Genomic DNA, 20,154 nt, shown 5'->3' with positions numbered 1-20,154 from the left:
ATGAGATGTATTAAGTTAATAAATAAACAAACATTAAACTTCGTTTCTGAGTAGAGTAATTATATATTAGTTCAAATTAAATTAAATTAAATTAAAAAAACTTTATTATCTATCAGCCAGTGATAGAAATTTGTCTTTGGTTAAAAGGCTCACATATACCCAGTACAATCACACACATCACAAAACACAACTAATACAAAGAAAGTACCTTACAAATATGTAAATAAATAAAGGCTTAAATACAATATACTAATACAACTTTTTAGTCTTATTTAAAATAGAAATTGCAGTAGGAATTACAGCTCGACCTCTTTGTGTTTCTGTCCAGCCGAAGATTATCTGGATGAAGAACAAGATGATAATAGGTGACGATCCAAAGTTCCTGATGCAGAATAACCAGGGCGTTCTGACGCTCAACATCCGCAAACCCAGCACCTTCGACAGTGGGAAATACTCTTGCAAGGCTGTAAACGACCTCGGAGAAGATGAGGTGGAGTGCAGATTGGAAATCAGAGGTAATATAATGTGTGGAAACCTTGTTGACTTAATATAAACTTAACAAACATACCAAATAATGCCTTAATAAAAATATAAAAAGGTTTATGGGCAGGGTTAGGAGTTAGAAAATATCATTAGCTCAGTGTTAAACCCATATTATTATCACTGAAAATTCCCCACCGTGATAAACAGACGCGTGTAGGAACAAGAGCTGATTGTTTTAAAAGCAGCGCTTCAGTGTGTCACTAGAGGGCGCATGTAGAACGAGTCAATGCTTTCTTAATTAAACTGCTGTGTCATGTTTTCTGACATTCTTGTGTCACCAGTTAAACATTATCACTGGGAAAACCTCTGTAAAACATCAGAATATGTCATCAGACAACATTCAGATGGAAAGTTACATGACACAGACTATGAATACGAACAAACAATGAAGTTACGCAACCTAACGTCTCTAGGGCTGGTTTTCAAGTCATTGCCTGAGGAGAACGAATGCATTTAAGGTGATTTAATGTATATGTCATACTGGCTTCCACACAGAATTCAAACGAGCTTTAGATGCGGGAAACTAACTAGATGCGTTATGGATTTCCTCCCACGCAACATGTTACAGAAAGATAATTAAAGCGGGAAAGTCATACTTAATTTCACATGTCTCTTTTTAGTAATGCCACTGGCTGGCGTAATGTGGAACATTTAAAACAGCACATTATCATCGTGCTACATCTGAATTCTGTGTGCAGAACACACAAACAAGATATTATCCACATTTCCTGCTCATTCTATCCACTTATCATCACAATTTACAGTTAGATGTTCATAGTCCACTTACTAATCATAGATCCCTTACTCAGATTAAAAAAGGGCCAGTAATGGCATTGATTATATGAATTAAAAGACATTAATTTACCTGTTTTGATGGCCAAGACAACGTGTATTAAAATGTGATGATGCAAAAATGAGAATTTTGTAACCTAGTATTAATTGGAATGTGTTGAGGTCCAGGTCATATTTATTCTCCAAAATAAAAGGAAAATATATTTCAAAATATATAATAATAATAATGTTTATATTATGTTCATGACAATTAAATAAATGAAATTTTTATATATATATAAATCATTGTAATGCAAAAAAAAAATCTCATTACATTCTTATTCTCATTACTCAATAAAATCATCCTATTCAGACACATTTTTCTTATAATTAGCATAAATTAAATGCAGTACACCAGATACTACCATGATATACACTTTTGATATGAAATGATATATTATGTAAATTGAGTGCATGAGTAATGAGAATGATATTTCTTCCACATAATTGGTTGAGAGGTTTTGGGTGACGGCATATCATATCTCACTTTCTCTCTCTCTCCCTCTCTCTCGAACTCAGCCACGCCGATAGAGAAGAAGGAGTAGGATGAACGGAAGCAGCAGAGATGAAATGGATCAGAAACGACACTGAATATGATCGGCCTTAAACTTATGTTTTACAGTCATTTGTGTTTGCCAGGCTCATGAAATGACTAACGGCGGCTCACGTGGTGTTAAACTCTCGCTCTGGTTTTGTAGCTTTTGAAGGCTTTGAATAAACGCTCGGTTGACTGCATTAAGCCCCAGTGAGAAGTATTTTTATCAAAACTATAGCAACCGGTGACGTTGAGCAATTATGCATGTTCAAAAACAATGGCTTTAATGGGGACTGAAAACAGAACCTTCCTTTCAACATATATCCTCTTCATAAATGATTTTAGGGTTAAAACAGGTGATCAATTACCTTGGTTTTGCTGATCTACGTTATTATTGATAGCAGTTACATACCACGTCAAATGGAATTGTGCTTTCATTTTGCTACACTATCTGGACTCTGCACTGCACTGTATATGTAACTTGTGTCTCCATTTGTTGTGTTTCAGGACAGAAAATAAACTATTTTATGGCAACTGCACCATCACTGATTTCACAGCACAACTGCAGAGTAAGATAAAGCACACACCTAAACACGTAAACTATGCGCATATTTTCAAAGCCCACTAACCAACAATATTATAGATCTGTTACTCGCTTTATAATAGAAAGAGTTTATCCAAATTAAAGTATATAAATTAAAAGACATTAATTGACTTGTTTTGATGGCCAATTAAACATGTATTAATATTAAAGTCCAGGTCATATTATTATTATTATTATATATATATATATATATATATATATATATATATATATATATATATATATAATATAATTATATAATATATATATAAAATTACAAAAATATATATAAAATTATAAATATATGTAGATGTGTGTATATTTATATATATATCTATATATAATTACAATAAAATGACATGATAGAAAATTATAGTTTTTAATGTTTTTGTAATTATTTATGTATAAATAATAAAAAAAAAATATATATACAGTTTATAAAAATGTAACATATATAAACCGTTTTGTAATTTTATTTATATATATATAACATTTTATATAAATGTATATGTATCAATTACAATATGTATATATAGTAAAAAAATGATATATATATATATAAACCGTTTTTTATGTTTTTTTCAAATTACATATATATACAAAAGTAATCCGAGTACAAATAAAACATTGTCATTTCAGTTTGACTTGGCCAATTTACTGTATTAATTTGCATACATCATTGCATGCAGTTGTGCTCAGCCACTTGGTGCTGCTGAGGCAATGCTGTAAGACCCGTCACCATAGTTTCTGGAGGTTTCCATGGCAACTGAGCCACTATATATCAGCCGAGATGGAGGGAGAACAGCGGAGGGGAGCAGAGAGGTGAGCTTTGGAAAGCAAAGGGGAGGAGAAAGCCAATGAGGGGAGAGTCAGACAGCAGGGGAAAGGAGGAAAAAAAACACTGGCATGTCTTCAGAGACAATAAATACATGCATGTTAGAAAGAGAGAGAGAGAGCGGGCTATTTTCAGCCCGTGGTTGTCATGGAAACAGAGGCCTCGCTACTGATGCAGACGTTCAGTGCTCACAGATGCTCGGCACTTGAATCTGATTAACAACAACTGGCGATAACTATTCGATATATATCAAATGTAACAAGCCAACGTAAACACTACGACCGTAGGGTAGAGATAACTGCAAACGTTATAGAGCACTACAAACATCTCAGATTGCATGAAGCATCCCAGAGATGCAGTTTGCACTGATGTAGACATAGTCAGAAAGCATCTGTCATTGGGAAATAAGACCGTGGAGAAATACAGTAACGCGTACAGTCAGTCAGCGAGCGGCATCATTGCAGATGATTTCCATGAGTGCAAACACTATATGCTGATGCTCCATCACTGTTTTCAATCACATGATTACCAGCACCCCCTCACTCCTCTCTGAAGGACAGAGGGTTTCCCACATTTCACAGTTGCTATGGAAACGCTGCAGCCAGAGCGGGGAGTGTGTGCAGGAAGTGTGTGTCGTATAGGTGAGGCCACAGGAAGACGGCGACGTGTGCACATCCACTTCAGCTTTACGTTACTGCTCCAAAGTTTGGAATAATCATGATTTTTGAACTTCTCCAAGGCTGCATATATCTGATCAAAAATGCTGTAAAAATGTGAAATATTTCAAAACAGCTGTTTTCAATGTGAATATACAGTAAAGTGTAATTTATTCCTGTGATCAAAGCTGAGTTTTCAGCATCGTTACTCCACTCCTTCACAAATCATTCTACATTCTCAATCAACATTTCTGATTATTATCAACGTTGGAAACCGTGATATATTACCATACAAAGTTTAGAGTAAGATTTTAAAACGGGAAGAAAGAATTTAATGTTTATTCAGCAAGGACGCGTTCAATTTATCAAAGTGATGCATGTGTAACGTTGCAAAAGATTTCGATTTCAAATTAATTCTTTTGAACTTTCTATTCATCAGAGAATCCTGAAAAATGAATCACTGTTTTCAACATTGATCATATTCAGAAATGTTTCTTGAGCATTAAATCAGCATATCAGAATGATTTCTGAAGGATCATGTGACACTGAAGACTGGAGTAATGATGCTGAAAATATAGTTTTGATCACAGGAATAAATTACACTTTCACATATATTCACCTACTGTAGAAAACAGCCATTTTAAAGGTTTAAACATTTCACAGTATTACTGTTTTTACTGTATTTTTCATCAAATAAATGCAGCCTTGGTGAACATAAAATAATCGTAATTATTCCAATCTTTCATCCGATAATTTGAATGTCATTTTCCAAATATGCTGCCAAATATTCTAGTATAATGATGCTAAACTCCACAGTTCACCGAGCTTTATTCCTCCCAGAATCATTTACACTTGAATCGGTTCATATAGTAGCCGTGTAATAAGTGGGATCATGTACAGTCATCCGGTCATTATCCCAAACTAACCCGGCCGCCCTATGGTGTGTATCCTTATGTATTACACGTGTGTGTCTGAGAATCAGAGGCTTGATGCGGTTCTCAACCGGTGGGTCGCAAGGTCACGGTAACATCTGTTGAATACAAATAATAAAATGCAACTTACTGTAAACATGCGTAGTCAGGATAGCAAAATAAGGTCACACTTTAGTTTAGGGTCCAGTTCTCACTATTAACTACATCTTCGTGTATTACCGCTTCTCAGTAGTTAGTAAGGTAGTTGATAAGTTTAGGTATTGGGTAGATTAAGAGATGTAGAATATGGTCTTGCAGAATAAGGCATTAATATGTGCTTTATAAGTACTAATAAACAGCCAATATCCTAGTAATATGCATGCTAATAAGCAACTAGCTAATAGCGAGAATTGGACCCTAAACTAAAGTGTTAAGCATATTGCAGTGAGGATAAATATGGTTTGTACACGATTTGTTTTGTGCTGGCGAAATCATGAAACTTGAAATCTAAGAGAGACCAGACTCAAAGAAATCATGAAGTCAATTTTCTCATTCAACCAGTGTCCTCTTCCAATTTTATGTGTGCATTTCATGGCAATATTTAAGTGTTTGGCTTTTAGTTTTCAGTTTAGGACATTTTAGTATGATGAATAATTGTTGTCCTGTGTTGGCTCTGGGTCTTGAATTTAACCACTGATTTACTCATCTAGAAATAATTAAAGAAAGATTTTACCATTTGCTCTGCAGACCACACCCTCTTTTCAAAACCCCGCCCTCCATAGACACGAGTCACATCCAGACAGCATTACTGATTGGCTAAAAAAAAGGCACAGGCCACTCCCCTTTCTTTTGCTGTTTACAGAGTCTTAGGCTGTGCAACACTTCCACAAATATCTCAGTTTATGGATTGTTTACAGCAGCTTTAATCAAAGTTGAGCATAAAGACACACAGTCAGAGTTCTAAAGCCAAAATGTCCATGTTTTATTGGTAAAGAGCGTCTGTGTAGCGAATGGCATAGTGCAGAGGCTCACACGCACAGTTAAGCATTTGCCACAACCTTTGACCCGGAACTGATGACCAACCAACTATAGCTCTTCACAGCCGAACCACACAGCAGCAACAAAGAAACCAAATCAACTAAAAAATACTCAGTACAAATAAATAGGTAAACAGATGAAGAGCAAAGCCGATATCAGCAGTGCTGTATTTCTTATTTTTTTATGCAAAAAAGATTAATTCTAAGTTTTTTTTTTTTTTTTTCTTGAGGAGTTTGTTGTTCTAAAGACAGAATAAGAGAAATATATGAGTGAATCTCACACAACCTGCTAAGAACTGGTTTCGGGTCAAATTTCACCCCCAAATCTTATTTTATTTAATAATAGTGAGAATAAAACCCGTTATTATTATTAATATTTTTTATAAATTTTTTTAAATGTGTCATTTTCATAACAGATTTTTTTTTTTTGGGGGGGGGGACAATTTCTCAGAAAAAAAGAGAGAATAATAATTATTCTCAACATTGCAAAAAAGAAATATATATATATGTGTGTGTGTGTGTGTATTTTTAATGTATGGTTGTAGTAGTTGTACAAAATGTTTTGCTAATATATATTAAATTTTTTAGAAATAATTTTTATTTATTAAAGCATAGGCCTACACAGAAAATTGTAAATTACAAACAAAATATCAAGATGTTAATAATAATAAGCAATAATAATTAGTAGGAAAGTTAGTTAAAAATGCCACAAAGCAATTTATTTTTCTCTCTGCACAATATAATCTTGTTCATTTGATACTGTGGTGAAATTTGACCTGTTTTCATGAGATTCACCCATAAATAGAAGGAGAGAGAAATGCAGATAGTTTCCAAAAAGCTTCGTTCTGTTTCAAATCCTGAAGAACGCGTGTTCTGCTCATGGTAAGTCAAAAAATAGAGAATATTTACATCTTTAGATTATATACATGGCAATATATGAACACATGGTCAGTGTGAGAACGTGATAGAGAGATCCGGAGAGAGAAAGACCCACCACATCAAGAGTCTACAGTGATGAAACTGCTTCATAATACAATCTTTCTGCGCCGATTCAGACTCGTCTTAAAATACACCGCAACACGGGTCTCAGCCTCAGTGTCTTCATCTCACAGCCAGTGAAATCAGCTTAGAGCAGCTTTCTGAAACGGGGAAAGGTTTAGATGAATTGTCTCTCAGTAGCCGTAAGGGTAATGTGATATTTCGGACCGCAGAGAGGATGCATAGAGGAGAAGAACAACCTGCTACAGGACGAAACACACATGTGAACTCTGACACACTGTCTGGGGCAGGTCAGGGTTTAGCCATTTTGCATTTCACAAGTTTATATGATAAAATAGAGGTATGGAAAGGTTAAAGGTGAGGTTTGCTGGCTATAACGCCTGTCTGTATCAACTACACTTGTTTGTAGTTGATGTATGTTAGCAATATGCTGGTGTACTCTTAAAAAAAAAAACTCCAAAATGATCAGATATATATATATATGCATTTAAAATGTACAGACTATGTCTCATCTTGCACCAAAAATGCTCTCTAGAATTAGACTTTTTCTCACCCAGTACGGCTAATTGGCCAAATCAAGGTTCAATTGTGGTAACTGCTTTATCATTGCGCTCGGAATTATACAGATGTGTTCCACCAAAATCAATACCATTCAACAGGCAAAAAATGTTCAAATCTGTTATGCAAATTTTGGATCCGGGTTCAATGCAAACATGCCAGCATGTGTGTTTATAAGATCATCTCATATCTTTCCCAGCTCAATGTGCAGTTTTTAGGCGTCGAGGACACAAAGCGAGGCAGAGAACACGTTCCTCACGTTAACTAACCTTTTGCTTATGTGATACTGACGTAATTCTGCTCTACCTATGTGCCGCATCAGCCGACGAGGGTCAGGTGCTACAATAAGCTTTTAAGAGCATTTCCTGGCAATGATGTTGTTGCTAAGCAACTCCACTGGATATTCAAACACAATCAGCTTTCATACTGTAGGGAGAAAGAGGGGAAGCAATAAAAGAAACAGAAAAAAATATAGTTTGTCCTATAATTCCATTATGAAGTATAGCAGGGAGACATTTGAGAGGGATATAATGTCCTCAGGTTGCTGAGCTATGTATAGCACTTGAACAAAAATGAATAATGTCGATGGAGAAAACAATTGCCCAGTTGGTCAAATGAAGTCCAGCTTGATTAATGAAAGGTCCCACCATTTGCAAAAGGATGAATCAGTTTTAACAACAACAGTTTGATAAAAAGATGATGAATTGGAAATTAAAAACCGAATAAAGTTTAATGCAGCAATTACAATAATACACGCATGTGTACTCTACTCCAGTTAATGGCACATTGCACATTGTTATTATACAACTTCAAAGCCATTCAAGAATGAGGAACTTGATCAATAGATCGCTTTATGTAGTCAGCAGTTGTTGTATGGCTCCCACGAAGGACTGGTCAGTCCACAAATCTCTTCAAAGAAAATACTCTCTGAAAGTGAGGCATACAATTTCGCCAACTGGATGGCTAACGTTTAATCTGAAGTGGCCCAAAGAGCGGTATTCCCATTCCCTGAACCCTGACCCTTAACCAGCCCCTTGAACCCAAACCCACTGATTTGGTCTATAAACAGTATACTTGAAAATCTTTACATAAGATTACATGTCATATTGCAAAATCTTTCGTCAGAAAAATCTGGACATTTTCACAATGTCTTTCATTCTGTCTCTGTTAAAAATCTAAAATTTTCAAGTCAATGAAATTCTCCTGTGCTGCGTATCCCAGTATATTTCAAAGCTTTAATACAGCTTATTTTAAAGTCAACATGAACTCAAAATGGACACTATTTACTTTCCTAACACACATTCCTGGCCTTATTGTGCACGATTCAACTGTGCACATTATGCCAAGCCAAAAAAAAATAATAATAAAAAAAAAAAAACTAGATTTTTTTTTTTTATCAAACTGTAGCCTGCTCCGCCTCTGAAACGACTTTCCATTTCGGCTAGAATCACAAATCCCTCCTGGCTCCATTCTGGTACACCCACTTTTCACGATCCAATCAATTCCCGATGGATAAAGTCAAGTCCCGCCCTGCATCCATGTTTCACATAGAAATACTACAGAAGTTAAATGGCGCTTCATGTTGGCTTTAAGTCCAGATACGTTCTGCGCACATCAAAAACACCCAATGCCAGTGAAATAGCCCTTACACACTGCTGTTACTCTTCATTTCAGCGCTGACAGGCGAAAAGACAAACATATGACACTCACGATCTCTTCAAACGTAGATATGCACAGAGAGTTTGCACTATGGCGGCTTGTTGGGAGGTACTATGGTACCTTTGCTGAGGACAGCAGCCAAGTAACTCTTATTGTTCACAGGGAAAGGCTTCTTCTCTCTGCCCTCTCCTCTAGGTATGATGTGTGTCACCCTGAAACTGGTGTCTTTTAGAGTTCAGATTTCTGAGCTTATGAACTGATCCTCACTTGTGCTAGATTCAGAATGTCATCATGAAGCAGAGTGAACATGAGCATGTATTCTGGATCACAGCAGTTTAAGTCTTTATTTCTGAATCAGTCTCAGTTAATACTGTCCCTTACACACACACACACACACACACACATACATACACACACACACACGCACACAGGTACACTACCTACCGAGGTGAGTACAATGAATAATGATGTCAACCTCCGGGGAGTGTAAATGTGTGTATGCTTTTATACAGGTCTGTTAGCTGCTGTACATCGGTGTGTGTACTCTGTGTCGCTGGACTGTGGCAAACCAACACTTAAGTAATTACACTACTTTAATATAGACTATATTTTTTTATACGCGGACACAACTCAAAAAGAACTGCAAAAAAGACGCTTGCTTTGGCACATATGTACTCAATAGCGCCATGTCCACGTCAGTAAAACCCTGTCTCTCTGTTCACTGAACGGAATATTCCATAGAATCTGTCGGAAAGGGACGGAGTTCCATAATCTTGAAGACTTGACAGTCACACTGGCGTAAAAACCAGTCTACTTCCCTTCCTGCATGTGTATGTGAGTAATCAGATCTGGGTCTCCTGAACGCTCTCCTTGGAGCCATTCGATAGCAACAGCGGCTCAGTCTGCATATTGGGAACGTGACTAAGGCCTTTCAGAGTTCCATGGAAAGTCATCGCCATTGGGATGGGGATTGGCAGGGGAGGTGAGGTCGAGCCAGGCATGGTGTCACCGGTCCCTATTTTCATGGTCGAAGCCTGATTTTGGGAGGAAAGATTGGGTTTGTTGTTGAGCATTCCAGTGGTCATGTTTAAGCCCAGCACGTTGTTGTTAAAGTGGTGCGCTTTGTAGTAGTGGTTCAGGTGATCCGATTGCCCAACGCTCGGCAGGGTCATGATCTCAGGTTCGTGAATCCTTGGACTCTGCCCGCTTCCTCCACCAGTTCCCGCTCCGGTGTGGACAGTGCTCCCTCCAGTGATGCCACTAGTTCCCGCAGATCCAATCTCATCTTCGACGTTGATGATCTCAATGGCGCGCGCCGGGCCGTGGTGTTTGTGCAGTTGGTGCTGCTTGCGAAGCTTGTAGAAGACGACCAGCATCACGGCCGCCATGAAGGTGATGGCCACAAAGCAGCCTATGATGATCTTAGTTGTCTTCATTACGTCCTCAAGACCCGACAGGTTGGCGACGTCTGTGATGGAGACGGTGAACGGGCGATCGGGTGCACGCGTAACTCGCGGTGACAAGGAGGACAGCATCGAACCAGTGGGACCTGCTGGTGCAGATGCGGCTGTCGGTCCTGGAAAGCTAATAATCGTCTCATTGACGAACTGCCGAGCTGATTCGTGCCCTTCTTGCCCCGTCTCTACGGTTTCAACAGTGACGGTTGTGAAGTAGCTGTAACCACTGCCTGGATCAGGAGCTGAGACGTTCAACACGGCAGTTGCTGTGGTGTTGCCAGCAGAGTTGGTGACCATACAGGTGTATGGTCCGGTGTCTTGCATGGTCACGTTGGTGAAATTCAAGGTTCCATCATGCAGGACAGAGATCCGGACCTTGTACGCTCCATGGGTCATCAAGGTCCCATTGGGGGTCAACCAATTAACAGAAGTCATGGATGTCCCGCTGCGGCATTTTAGCTCCGCTGCCATTCCCTCGGTCACGTTCAGGTCCGTTGGTGGCTCCACAATCACAGGTGCATAGCAGGTGAAGTCTCTCTGGTCAAGGTCACCAATGTACCTGCCCTTAGTACCTGGTGGGGCATGGCATCGTGCACAACAAGTGGAGTTATCAGGTACGGTTTCTTTAAGCCACCAGCTCAACCACAGAACATCACAGTTGCAAACCCAAGGATTGTGGTTCAGATGGACACGCTCTAACTGCTGCAGTGGAGTGAAGAGATCGTGTGGCAATGAATGCAGAGAGTTATGCGACAGATTGAGCTCCTCCAGGTTCTTGAGGTCATCAAAGGCATTCCTCTCAATGACAGAGATCCGAGAGTGCATGAGCCACAGTTTGCGTAGAGACACCAGGCCTTGGAACGATCCAGGACGCACCACGCCCAGCTGGTTTCCTGACAGCTCTAGTTCCTCTAGCCGCACGAGAGGCGTCAAGTTGGGTACGTCCTTAAGCCCGCACATGCCCAGATTCAGGAAACGTAGGTTCAGCAACCCTTCGAATGCGGCCTCCGAGATGAAACTGAGTTTGCGCAACTCACCGAGGTCTAACCGTCGCAGTGACGGCACGCGGTGGAAGGCGTACGCTGGGAGTGTCTCTATGGGGTTGTTCCTTAGCCAGAGTTCACGCAGCTTGCTCAGGTACTCAAACGCCTGTGATGGTACCAGTGGGAGTCTGTTGTCAAAAAGCTCCAGGGTGATGAGATTAGGAAGGCCATTGAACGCTCCCACTTCTATCTGACGAATCTGGTTCTTAGACAACTGTAAAATTTCCAGATGATTTAGGTGCTTGAAGGTGTCTGACCTGATCAACTGCAGAAGAAGAAGAGAGGAAGAGAATATAGTTAGTTATAACAGCTGACACATTCTGGAACGGGGTTACTGCATCTTCTGAATCTATATTGTTAAGGTTTAGCCTGTTCTGCAGAACCCACGAATGTTGCATCTTTGATATTTTGTTCTATTTCAGTATGTGCGTATGCGTGACCATCTGTCACTCTGTGATTGGAGATGACTGATCTACAATGCCTGATGGTTGTAGCATTGGAAGGCCTAACTAACAGAGCTTGTAAACAAAGACTAACCAAGTATGTTTAACACTAAGGCTCTGCAAGAAATCCCAAAAATGTATTTTTAGCTAATTTCGGCATGCAGTTTTCATGAAGAAAACGTATATATTTAGGGTATCAAGGAGGTTACCTGTATGGAGTTCTCCTGGAGGTTGAGGTATCGCGTATTGGACGAGATACTCTGTGGAACTTCATTTAAGCCTTTTCTGGTACAGATCACTCGACTGGCTTGATTGGAACAGCTGCAGGGATTGGGGCAGGCGGGACTGGCTTCGGCCAATCGAGGTCCAAGGAGGTGTGGCCACAACAACAGTTGGACCAACCAGATAAGGGGGGAGGGGCTGAAAAAGCCTGTTACGATAGCAGCCTGCATGGCAACTGAATCATGTCCTGCCCCTTTCCTAAACAAAACAAAGCAAATAGTGAGCACCAAAAACCCTCAAAACTTCTTAAATGGTAATTGTATGATAAATAATAAATATGGAAGTGTATTTTGAATGACAACATCCACAAAACAAGAAAGAGAATTAACTTTTTTTACGATTAACTTGTGGAATCAGGTATCTTGTGGCATCAAAGTGTAATCCACACAGTTGTCAACAGCACTGGATGCTGCTACGGGAGTCTTCTGCTTGCCATCACAATCATCACAGTCAGCACTGGCCTTGCTTACTGGAAGAAAAACACGGGACGGGGAACGCGCGTGAGAGAGAGAGAGAGAGAGAAAGGACGAAGGAGGTCAAAAACTGCATATATGTACAGCTTATCGTATTTCATTTAGCTAAGGGTGTTAGGGTCAGTACATCAGCAACTAAAAACTGTGACCTGTGCAACTAAATACTGTGACCTCTAGCCCAGTCAAAGCAGAATTGTAATTTCGAATTATTTCCTCTTTTTCTTTTATTACTTATAAACATTGAGCAGCCACAGCTGTAGTCAATAACACCGTCTATCTTTTTCAACCTTCCAGACTTGGATTGGTCTGGCCTTGACTGAAAAAATGTTGAGGTTTAATATTTAATTTGACTGGTTGAAGGCAACAGGTTTGTCCGGTCAGAACAATGTCTAGCTCTAAAATTTAGCAAATTAGTATTCTTTATTAAATGTGCATAGATGTGTGGTTCTGTAAACATAAAAAGTAGAATAATGAGAATATACAATAATACGATATTCACATTATTACTTATGTAAATGAAAACAGACATTTAATACAAACTGTACAAAGAAATGTGTGTGTGCACTGTAAAAAATTTGCTGTAGTTATGCAGCTGTTTGCCAGTAACTTACTGTAGATTTAAATTTATGTTATTTACTGGCAACAGTTTGTTCAAAGTTAAATGAACATTAAACATTAACAAGTCTTTGTCTTTACAGAATAAAATTATAAAATAACAATCTAATGCAAAGCATTCTGGGAACCAGAAATCTTCATCAACCTTTTTCTGTTTTTTTTCCTTCAGATTTTGGTTCCCAGAATGCTTTGCATGAGGCTGTTATTTTAGTTTTATTCTGTAACGATAAAGACTTGTTAATGTTTAATGTTCATTTCATTTTGAACAAATTGTTGCCAGTAAATAACATCAATTTAAATCTACAGTAAGTTACTGGCAAGTAGCTGCCAGTAATACTGTAATTTCTACAGATTTTTCTAACAGTGTGTGCAACCACTGTGCATACGAGCAAGAGGTAAACAACTCTCATGTCTGAACACTGATGTCTACAATGAATAAACAGAGAATAATGACGAATGTTGGATGACAGTAATGCAATAGCAGCAGGATTAGTTTGTATAAACAGACTGCAAGAATGTTAGTAAATGCTGCCTATATTTAAACAAATGTTGTTTTTTCTGAATTCTACTCACGATTCTATAAAAAAGTTAGTTCATAAACCAGACCAGTCTTTAAGTCTTTTAGCTTTAAGGTGTAAGATTGGCTAGAAATGAACTCTAAACCAAAAGTCCGAGCTCGACACCACCATGTTTATATGAAATTACTGACATCAAAATGGAAACCAATAGACAGGAAAAGAAAGAAAATATTTGGACACCAGAAAAGGTTTACAAGAGGAATTGAGGTAATATGGGCAAAAATGCAGGTGTTCCAATCTTTTTCTTTTTTTTTTCACTTTAAACTATTTGTGACATTTACCTAATAAAACAACACGTTTCAAGGCGGTTACATGAACTCACACATTTATTAAAGATCAGAGACATAAAGATCATGCACTCATAAAAAAACGATCAAAAATCATCCTACAAACCCAAGGCACAAGAAAAACATGTTTGCGTTACATTTGAAATGATCACTTTTATTAATCCATTTTGACATCAAAGCAGGCATGCGCAGAACACATGCGCACAGTGAATAAGCCGCCAAAGCACCGGTAAAGGGTATTTAGCCTACATGCAGAGCAAAATCGAGGTAATGGGAAACTAATGCCAGTCGGGTTTGTTTCAAAAGTTTACGACCTTTAACTAATAACAGAGCACGTTTATTAACTATAAAGTAAGATTGTGCATGCAAACACACACACACTGTCTTCAGAAATATTTCTAATTAATCCAAAGATAGTCTTGCAAAATGCAAAATACGATTTTAATTCAACGTTTTGTTCTAATATGGCTCTAACATCTTTGTCCATCATCACACACAGGCGCATCTTTACTGTGTGTGTGTGTGTGTGTGTGTGTGTGTGTGTGTGTGTGTGTGTGTGTGTGTCACAGGTGCGGTGGTGCAGCTTCACTGTAACCATGACAACGCTAAATTGATTTGCAGATGCTGGATGTCGGAATCCGGTTGGGTGGCGGCGCTCTGTTTGCACTACGGCTTCGTTAAAACCAGCCACGGGCCAAAAAACGAGTCAAATGCATGGATTAAACATCTATTTCATAAGCCATTATATTGATTATTAATTAACCTTCATAAGGCATCAGATGCAGTGATCTCCACCATGCCAGAGACTGCAGTGGGTCTGATGCTCTTATGTGAGTAAATCGGTGCATCTGAATGCGTTAGTGACTGCGGCGTCTTAACGGAGACCGCCGTACGCGCGTGAAATACACAAGTGAGGCCCCGACACGCGCGCGCGCTCCCTCGAAGACGCGCAACAAAATGGCACACGGGTGTCTGTGTAATTCACGGATAATGAGAAAGAAAAAATGCAAATCAAGCCAAGCCATCATTAACACAACTGCCAACTGCGAAATCATCACAATTCCAACGGCCAGATTCATTGCTATGAATAAATATTTAAGTAAATAAACTGACTAGCTAAATAAATAAATAAAACGAATTCTGAATGAAAGATCTTACCGTTCTCCTCTCATGCATCCATCACATCCTCCGGATCCTCTTCTAATGAATCATGTTGGACACGAGGAAACCTAAATCAAACCAATTCCCGTCAATCCCACAGCATGAATTATAACCAAACCTATTGATCAGTTCCACAGCATTTGAGAACATTCATCTAATCAAATGCACACACTGTACCTTTTCCTTTCTCCTCGCGCCGACTCGACGAATCTTCTTCTAATGATTTTCCTCCCGTTGATTCGGTGTCTCTCACAGATCCGGAGCGCGTCAGTGCGCGCGGACACGGTGAATATATAGTTAACAGATCATACCACCGCTGGGAGAGAGAAAAACGACGCAATCGCTCGCTGTAAAGTGTAAAAATCGAATGTAATTTGATTATCCGGGGTACGAGGCGTACAAACCTACTGGCGCATTTTTGTGAGTGTATGCAGGCAGCTCGCGCGCGTCGTGGCCGTACACAGGGACTGATGCTGCACCCAGCGCAACATCTTACGCAAAGTCCGTAGCCACGGTCCTGAATACAGCGACCACTGAGACATGCACAAAACACACCTGCTCTAGCCTGTTTCCATACATCCACGCATACACAAGCTGTTTCATCTGCAGGGACGGCTGAGATTGTGATCATGCCTAGCCTACTACTACAACTTCAACAGAAATCTAAAATGGAAAAGCTGTTTTGGTTCTGCTTTTGCTTCAGAGTTCACCCTGCAAAAATGTTTGCATCTTACAAAAGGAAATAAAACATTGAAATGTGTTAGTGTTACCTTGAACTGCATAAGCCCAAAAAATATGCAAAATCATTTACATGAAATTGACTAAACAGATAGGTTTTGGTTTAAAAATGTCTTTTGGATTTTGTTGGTTTTTGCTCACAGCAAGTTCATTATTTAATGTCATCTGGGTCATATTTTCTTGTACCTTGTGTAGTTTTGTGCATGTTTTTGAGGTTGAAGCTGTCACAAAACTTTGACATCAAATGTGACTCTACCTAACTCTGTACCAAAATACAGTTTGCTTGGATGCATGGCAGGTGTTTTCTCTTCATATGCATGATTATATATTTACTGGTTTATATATTTACTTTCGCAGTTATAATTGCTTTTACATTGCTGTCTGCAACCCTATCAGAACATTGCACTTTACATTACATATATGCATTTGGCAGATGCTTTTATCCAGAGCCACTTACATTGCATTACAAGGTAGTTTTCACGCATTCCCTGCGACTCGAACCCATGACCTTGACGTTGCTGGCGACCTGGCTATTTAATGGACTAAATTAGTTTTGTGTATGCAGGTGAATTAATCATCATATTCACAGAATGATTATTTTGTTCACAAAATGTTTTTTTCTTTTCTTTCTTGTGCATTAAAGTATACAGTAACAGCGTTTTGGCATGAAATACAAATTCATTTCGTCCACAAAATCCTCATACTGATCCATGACTTGAAAAGCTCTTATCTGAATGATGGTTAAATTGTAACTTGAGGTGTATATATGTATATATTTACTAAATGTATATTTGTTAATTGTCACCATTGTTGAGGGTTGATGTACCAGATAACTCGCACTAAATGTTTTCAAGAGATGATAACCATGAAGCAATAAGACATTCAAGTTCTTCTAGTTTCAGCTTCAGGGTTTGGAACATGAAGGTCCTGCCTGTGGATAGACATAAAAACAGATTTTCCTTTTTTTTTAGTGCAGTGGAAAGACTCAGTGGAACCATCAATGCCAATAAAGAACCTTCATTTTTAAGAGCACAATATTTGTTCAAGTTATTTCTAAAATATAACCAGGAAAGCAGTTCTTATGCAAAACGCATCAGATGAATTCACAGGCGGGCCTAAAACATACATTTACGCTGATGCTTAGCTATGCAAACTCAGTTTCAGAGGCAATTTTATCTCATAATTGGTCACCATGCAATTTCAACACTTTACTTCAGGGTCCAATTCTCACTATTAACCGGTTGCTTATTAGCATGCTACTAGGATATTGGCTGTTTATTAGCACATATTCTGCATGACCATATTCTACTTAATCCTACTCAATACGTAAACTTAACAACTACCTTACTAACTATTGTGATGGATTGTTTAATTAATCAACCTTAATCAACTAACATTTGTTTTTCTTGCAGGAACGACATTCATATACTTTAAAATGTTTCCAAACTCTTTGGGGAAAAATTGTGACTTTGATTGTGTGAGTGTGTGTGCATAAATAACAAATAGGGGAAGTGAAACTAGACAGATGACTAGTTCTCAAACCTTGTGATAAGTAATCACAAAATCAGAGTTTGCTTGTGCCAGTGACAGAGGGAAAAGGTTGGGGCTTTTGAACCAATTGAACCAATCATATTGAAGGTGACATGTCAGTCACGATAATCTTATTTGTTGTCTCGATTCTATAAAAACTGTTGTATTCGTGTTTTCTGGTGGGATTCTCAATGGAATTTGTCTGAGATCCTCCGGCCTTGCTTCTTGGGAGAGATTCCCTGAGAACTGCTCGGGAAGATCTCCCGGCCGTGATTAAAGCATTTAGAGGACATTTGCAGAAGTTTGTTTGTCGATTATTCCTGCGCAGGAAGTGAGCGAGTTTAGGGAAGCAAGTTAGTTAGAGTAAGACTCGGCCAGCTGTCGACTGAAAACGCAAAAGCTAGAGTATAAAGGTATTGGGTGGTGATTAGTAGACGCCCCAGATAAAGGTATTGGTGTCGATTTGGAGACGCCCCAGTTTAAGGAATTAGGTGTCGATTTGGAGACGTCCCCAGTTAATAAGATCAATTGGGTGTCGATGGGAAACGCCCCAGATAGTTAGGTTTAGGGAAAAATCGACCACACTATTAATACGCAGTGATTAGAAGTTTACTGAGGCAAAAGTCGTAGTTAATTATTTAGTGAGGATTGGACCCTAAACTAAAGTGTGACCAAAAAAAGGTTGCATTTTTATTAGGGCTATTTTTGCAGCTCCTGGTAAATGCTGATGGCCGCTAGCAAAGCTGATTCTCCCAGTAAAGGAATAAATGAATAAGCAGGGCATCTTGACCAGATCTAGCGGGCGTAATGGTAATGGAGCTCGGCCTCCATGTTCAACATGCTTGAGGTAGTTCACATTAGCGGCCCTGTTTGAGCTCTCCTGTGGTTCTGTGTTGAACTCTGTCTGCGTCCCACACACTTGTGTCCTCCAGTATGTATTATGACTTAATGATAAGCCATCTACCTACCTCTCTCTCTCTCTCTCTCTCTCTCTCCATCCCCCCTCCCATTAAGAATCCAGTCACACAGTGGTGCAGTGGATATTCTGCCTTCCCTCACCTCACTCCGTTCCGTACAACACGCACAGACGCACGCACACACAAATATAAACAAACAAACAATAAACAACTCCCCCGTTTTGCAGCGTCTATATCACTCGCTCTGGTTTGAGCTGAAACTCGAGCTGTGTCGTCAGTTTGGCTGATGTCTTTAACGCAGCTGTCGTGCGCTAGGTTTCTGCCCTCACAATGTCATATGATCCTCAGTCTTTCATTTTTCTTCCAGTGCATATGTGCGTCAACATCTCGTGGCATATATTATTGTGTGTTTCCTCCCACTAAGGGTTTTCATGTATGCATGTGTGTGTGTGTGTGAGTGTGTGTGTGTGCATGTGGAGGACTGTGCTTGTGTGTGAATGAGTTCTCTGTATCTGCCTCACTGAAACGCTATGTGCTTCTGTTACTAATACTGACGCTATCGCCTGCTACATATGGACTGGACACTTTATATGCATGATATTGATATTATTAACCAATATAATCTCAATAGCTTGTTGTTTTCGATCTTTAATTAACACAAACCTTTAAGATATTATAGTTGTGAAATTATATCGCAGCATCCCAGTTCAGTTGCTAAATCCTAATAAATAGTACACAAGAATAAAATAGCTGAAAATAATATATCTAAATGTGCTGGTTCGAAAGAAATTTAAATTTAAATTACTAATTGTAATGTGATGGATTTAGCCATAGATTTTAATGCTTGCATCCAAACGAAAACCGTACGTTACGAGGTTTTGGTGTTATCACGGTTTACTAACTCGAAACTTTCCCATTACTGCTGTTAGGCTGTGGTAAAGGCCAGACACATGATCCACAGAAGTACGTGAGCGTTTGTGAACAGTTCTGGGCCTGAATAAATTAAAAAGTGGCATCAACTTGTTACACGAGAGACTAATAAACGATTCACAATTAAAAACAGTCTGTTAGCGAACTAAAGATGCATCAAACTTGTGGATTTTTTTTGTGTTTACAGATTTATTTATTTATTTGCTAAGAAAAACAGGCATAAATTGGTGCTTTTATGAATTAACAGTTTGGGGTCAGTCATTTGTTTTGTTGTTGAAAGAATTCATTACTTTTATTCAGGAACGACGCATTAAATACATTTATAATGTTATAAAAGATTTCCACAAGATATTAAGCAAGTGTTTTCAACATTGATAATAATGAAATGTTTCTTGAGCAGCAGATCTTCATATTAGAATGATTCCTGAAGGATCATGTGACACTGAAGACTGGAGTAATGATGCTGAAAATTCAGCTTTGATCACAGGAATAAAGTACATTTTACAATGTATTCAAATAGAAAACAGCTGTTTTAAATGGTAATATTATTTCA

General features: G+C 38.7%; 2 protein-coding genes and 1 gene segment (V, D, J or C); 2 read left to right on the top strand and 1 right to left on the bottom strand.

Moving 5' to 3' along the window:
- Positions 1–2,443, top strand: part of mybpc2b (myosin binding protein Cb) — a 28,572-nt gene extending 26,129 nt beyond the window's left edge. For both annotated transcript variants that reach the window (XM_084398908.1, XM_084398909.1), the window contains 2 exons: positions 329–515; positions 1,894–2,443. In XM_084398908.1, coding sequence (XP_084255034.1) covers positions 329–515; positions 1,894–1,919 — 213 coding nt within the window. In that variant the 3' untranslated portion in view covers positions 1,920–2,443. The remainder of the gene's footprint in view (positions 1–328; positions 516–1,893) is intronic.
- LOC311284461 (Ig kappa chain V-III region MOPC 63-like) overlaps positions 1–20,154 on the top strand; it is a 945,935-nt gene that overhangs the window by 78,967 nt on the left and 846,814 nt on the right.
- On the bottom strand, positions 8,884–15,984 carry lrrc4bb (leucine rich repeat containing 4Bb). 3 transcript variants are annotated; one of them, XM_084399403.1, is made up of 5 exons: positions 15,664–15,984; positions 15,484–15,554; positions 12,711–12,841; positions 12,300–12,570; positions 8,884–11,912 (listed from the first exon to the last, which is right to left on the bottom strand). In XM_084399403.1, the coding sequence occupies exons 4-5, from the start codon at positions 12,540–12,542 to the stop codon at positions 9,990–9,992; spliced, it is 2,166 nt and encodes a 721-aa protein (XP_084255529.1). In that variant the 5' UTR covers positions 12,543–12,570; positions 12,711–12,841; positions 15,484–15,554; positions 15,664–15,984; the 3' UTR covers positions 8,884–9,989. The 3 variants fall into 3 exon arrangements, with proteins under 3 accessions (XP_084255529.1, XP_084255528.1, XP_084255530.1); XM_084399402.1 differs by having other exon boundaries at positions 8,890–11,912; positions 12,702–12,841; positions 15,664–15,972; XM_084399404.1 differs by lacking the exons at positions 15,484–15,554; positions 15,664–15,984 and having other exon boundaries at positions 8,890–11,912; positions 12,718–12,817.

The sequence above is a fragment of the Rutilus rutilus genome, assembly GCF_951802725.1.
Source record: "Rutilus rutilus genome assembly, chromosome: 24".
In the NCBI taxonomy this organism is placed as follows: domain Eukaryota; kingdom Metazoa; phylum Chordata; class Actinopteri; order Cypriniformes; family Leuciscidae; genus Rutilus; species Rutilus rutilus.
Note: the sequence above shows the minus strand (reverse complement) of the source record. Positions and strands in the feature narration are given on the sequence as shown.

Coding starts and splice junctions, on each gene's coding strand:
- lrrc4bb (XM_084399403.1), bottom strand. CDS start 12,542: ATGCAGGCTGCTATCGTAACAGGCTTTTTCAGCCCCTCCCCCCTTATC. Junction 11,913..12,299: donor TCCAGGAGAACTCCATACAG/GTAACCTCCTTG, acceptor CTTCTTCTGCAG/TTGATCAGGTCAGACACCTT.